This window comes from Amphiura filiformis, chromosome 4 (assembly GCF_039555335.1).
Source record: "Amphiura filiformis chromosome 4, Afil_fr2py, whole genome shotgun sequence".
Classification (NCBI taxonomy): Eukaryota; Metazoa; Echinodermata; class Ophiuroidea; order Amphilepidida; family Amphiuridae; genus Amphiura; species Amphiura filiformis.
Window position 1 is genome coordinate 39568015 of NC_092631.1, and position 4910 is coordinate 39572924.

Here is a 4910-nt window from a genome sequence, read left to right on the forward strand (position 1 = left end):
TGCATACATTCAGTGAATTCTGTTTTGATTCCTTAAAGTTAACTTCCAATGCCCATTGATCAGCCAAATAAAGCGTGAACCCTCTTTTGGAGTTCTGACAAACAGATTGGTTACTAAAGTGGGCATCGTTAATTCTGTATCAAATCCATTTTTGACAAACGACAGTCATCTCGCTGCATGCTTACTTCACACACAAACTGGCTTATTGTCTGCCGCAGCAAAATCTTCGCAATTTTTTGAATTCATCAGATTGTTCCGGTACCTTGTCCCATTTGCAAGTCAACAAGCACTTGGAGACTTGATTAAAGTATTCTGTGTTCACCTGCTGTATCAATGTTGTTTTGAACAACTGTGTCTGTTGTTAACGTTCCACTTTCCGACATTGCCAAAGTGTCTCCGCTAGAGCTTTCTCCCGATGCCACACCATGACGACCATGATGTATGAGCTTCTGCGTATGACGATGAAGATGAATATATATCCAAGAATATGAGACGATGAGTGTAATTAAGGGTACGGGAAAGCATCCAATGACTTGTATGTAATCGTACGTATCTTTCAACGGGTGACGTGATTTGTGCGTACACAAGCGATATTTCTGGGATGTGCCGAGTTCACCGACACCAGCGAGAGGTGGTATTATGATGAAACAAAACGGTAGGAACCATGTTGCTGCAATCCAAACCCCTGTACAAACTGGTTGGGTGATGAGTACAAGTCGATTCACCGCAATGGTTGCTAAAGTGAACAAACTGGTACCGATACAAACATACTGCAATCATGCGACAACGGCACATCCCCAGTCTTTGATAGGGTATTCCTCATGGCCGAGCAATATACCAACATTCCACGGTATCAGGAGGAAATGCTTAGATTTACCACGAAAGCATTGGTCACAGTCCGAAGTTTCCTTGACACAAACATAGATAGTACCACTAGACTATTGCCAATGATTCCAAGAATTGACGCAACCAAGAACGCCGTAGCTACCACGATATGTTGATTATAATCATCAAATACAAAGTCATACTCATAATCTATGATACTTTCTATTGGGTTTACTGTCGAGTCCTCCATGATTTCATAAATTGAAATAAGTCACAACCAATGCAGTAGAGTTGGTTAAGATTTCAATAAAACAAGACTACTTACAGATGAACAATTCATACCAATCTCAGATACTCAAATAAAACAATCCAATGCATCATGACACAGTTCTTTAACCCCAAAAAGTACTGTACGTTCACAAGTTGACCGTTGAATGTATTGGGTACAAAAAATCATACCCAAGAAATTGAGGTCAAATTATGACATAGGATCGTTGAATAGAGGTTACTTAACTGTGGCATTGACAATGAGACCACTTTGTATCATTGGGAATTCCAGTTTAATATAGATGAAGAATTTGGATGTAAAATGCGATATATGCTGTGTGCTGCCTTGTGTAATCAATGGATGATAGTGAATGCCAGTTAGATATGGAGAGAATTTAGGTGCAAAATGCAATATATGCCATTGTGTTGCATTGTGTTATCCATGCTCTGCGTGCTAGCCATAGGCTTCAAAATAAAAAGTCAAAGTTTTGAGATATTTTCTCAAAATATCAAGAGCTGTCTTAAGAACCATTGAACCAATACCAGGCCTGTTTGTACTCAGTTTAATACATTTCTCATGCTGATTCCAAATATGGTCATGAAAATTTACAATTCTGACATTTTTTAATTAAAAAAAAAGAAAATTGTCGTCTGCATTCAACACTCGCGTGGAGAGAGTTAATGTGACCCAACACGAGTCAATGAGGCACATGTCGTAAATTTTGTTAATTGAGACTTTTGAATTTTTATATCGAGTATTAAATATGGATTAAAATGATACCTCATGCCATCTATTGGATTTACGGTTACAAAGTTATGATCGGTCAAAGGTCATGGAACTTGGACATCGTGAAACACAAAATACAGAGAAATATGCCATTAAAGTTGAAGCACATCAATTTTATTTTTTAATTGCTTTTTCAAACATGTTAACATGGATTTTATAAAGAAAAAATAAACAATCCGAAAAAGGAGATATCAATGGACTATTTTTTGCAACATTTTTATTTTTGGTTAACACCTTCATGACTATTAATTTTTTGGTCGTCAGGAAATTAGTATTTGACGACATCAGCCTCATCCGCTGGCGTTGAGACATATTTTTCTACTCAATGTTATTGATATATGATATTTACATCTACTCATCAAAAAATACACTCAAAGTTGCATAAAGCAATTGCAATACCTGGCGGAGGTTTATATTTATGTATACCGTATTGTTTGTATTAAACGCTCTCCACTATTAAATGCCCCTTTTTTCAATGAAAGACTTGAATCAAGCCATTGTCTTTTTTTAAAGTATTTACTTTTAATAATTAAGAATAGAGTAATTACATGAATTATAAAAGAACAAAATTTCTTTTGACCACACCTCAAAATCGATTTTTGACAAACGACAGTACTTTGCTGCATGCTTGCTTCACACACAAATTGGGTTATTGTCTGCCGCAGCAAAATCTTCGCAATTTTTTGAATTCATCAGATTGTTCCGGTACCTTGTCCCATCTGCAAGTCAACAAGCACCTGAAGACTTGATTAAAGTATGGATGTTTGAACCCATATATGAATGGATTCACACAGCAATTGCTCAGTATTAATGCCAATGCATATGGCGCCAACGGTTTGATATCATTAGAGAACAGCAATATTGCTGAAGGGGTATTACAGATGATGAAGCCAATAAACGCCATGAACATGTTCTTTGTGATCGTGTTTTCTCGCTGACGAAGCCTCGCCTCTGCATTGCTGACTTTTCCCTGCTTACCCGTTACCTGACTTTTTCCGTGTTCACCTGCTGTATCAATGTTGTTTTGAACAACTGTGTCTGCTGTTAGCGTTCCACTTTCTGACATTGCCAAAGTGTCTCCGCTAGAGCTTTCTCCCGATGCCACACCAAGACGACCATGATGTATAAGCTTCTGTGTATGACGATGAAGATGAATATATATCCAAGAATATGAGACGATGAGAGTAATTAAGGGTACGGGAAAGCATCCAATGACTTGTATGTAATCGTACGTATCTTTCAACGGGTGACGTGATTTGTGCGTACACAAGCGATATTTCTGGGATGTGCCGAGCTCACCGACACCAGCGAGAGGTGGAATTATGATGACACAAAACGGTACGAACCAAGTTGCTGCAATCCAAATGCCTGTACAAACGGGTGAATAAATATACCTGTACGTTTTCGCCGGTTGGGTGATCAATACAAGTCGATTCACCGCAATAGTTGCTAAAGTAAACAAACTGGTAGCGGTACAAATATACTGCAATCCTGAGACAATAGCACATCCCCAGTCTTTGATTGGGTATTCCTCATGGCCAAGCAATATACCAACATTCCACGGTATTATGAGAGCAGTTATAAAATCGGCAATGCTTAGATTTACTACGAAAGCATTGGTCACAGTCCGAAGTTTCCTTGACACAAACATTGATAATATCACTAGGCTATTGCCAATGATTCCAAGAATTGACGCAATCAAGAAAGCCGTAGCAACCACGATATGTTGATTATAATCATCAAATACAAAGTCATACTCATAATCTATGACACTTTCCATTGGGTTTACTGTTGAGTCCTCCATGATTTCATAAATTGAAATAAGCCACAACCAATGCAGTAGACTGGACTTGGTCAAGTTTTCAAAAAAGCAATGCTAGTTACAGATGAAGAATTCACTAAAATCTAAAACAATCCAATGTATCACATGAGAAACCCGTGAACAACTATTATGATATTTAGTCCCACGTTAGGAGCTTACAGACATATTGTACTCTGTTGGCAGAGACTTATGAAGGTATTAGAATTTCTATGGTAATACTGGTTCGATATTTAAATAGCTGGGCAGACCCGAACGGTCTTCGGTGAACTTACTGATTCACAAGACTGATTCTTACTGTTTGTGTAAGTGGATGGCCTTCGACTGTACAGGTTGAGTGAGCATGAAAAGCCAGCTTCGTAAACCAAAATGATGTGACAGGAAAAGGCCTTGGCTACGTGCGACGATGTAAATATCATATCTACCAAAAAAACGTTGACAACGTAAAGAAATCAGCAAGTTTATAAAAACCCACCTCGGCTCACTTTTTGAAACTTGGTCCCATTTGTAAAAGGTACTGATTTAAACTTTATCATATTTACATCAATTTAAAACATTTCCAGAAGTGTTATGTATCTTTAATGTGCAGATGCGATATTAATTTGTAAGCTTTCTGGAACGACCTGAACGGTTATTATCTAGTTCTTGCATGATAAGCCAATATCTTTTTGTGTTTTGTTTTATAATATCATGATTAATGATTGAATTAAACGAATAACAAGTAGGCTTGTTTGTAATCTTGTTGGAAACGCTGTATTCTGTTGAAATAAAATAAAAACACTGATTTGCTGTTGGTGTTCAAATGGGACCAAGTTTCAAAAAGTGAGCCGAGGTGGGTTTTTATAAACTTGCTGATTTCTTTACGTTGTCAACGTTTTTTTGGTAGATTTCTTTTCTTTTTATGAATGTAGCCAAGCAGCTCCAAGCTTGGAAAGTCAGGTTATGAAGTGCACCATAAAACGAATAAAACGAAAAATTGATGTTTTAAGTTGCCATTCTTGATTCATGACAATAAATAATTAAACAAAACTTTATCAGTCGTATATTTTTAAAACTTGCTCGTCACGCGTGACTGTAATGTTCAGAGGCGTACACAATGATCAATAAACATTTTAATATACTTTAATTATTCAAGGCTACGTAAATATGTAAATAAAATGTAAATATGAACAACACACACCCAATGTTGACAATGCCAGAGAGACACACATA

General features: G+C 37.1%; 1 protein-coding gene across 1 annotated transcript; it reads right to left on the reverse strand.

The window, feature by feature from the left end:
- Window positions 1-2464: 2464 nt before the first annotated feature.
- LOC140149831 (G-protein coupled receptor moody-like) lies at window positions 2465-3672 on the reverse strand. Its single transcript, XM_072171866.1, has one exon. It carries the CDS (start codon window positions 3657-3659, stop codon window positions 2529-2531), a length of 1131 nt encoding a protein of 376 aa, XP_072027967.1. The 5' UTR covers window positions 3660-3672; the 3' UTR covers window positions 2465-2528.
- Between the last annotated feature and the right edge of the window lie 1238 nt (window positions 3673-4910).

Excerpts from the sequence above, each read along its gene's own strand:
- LOC140149831 (XM_072171866.1), bottom strand. The coding sequence starts at position 3,659 with ATGGAAAGTGTCATAGATTATGAGTATGACTTTGTATTTGATGATTAT.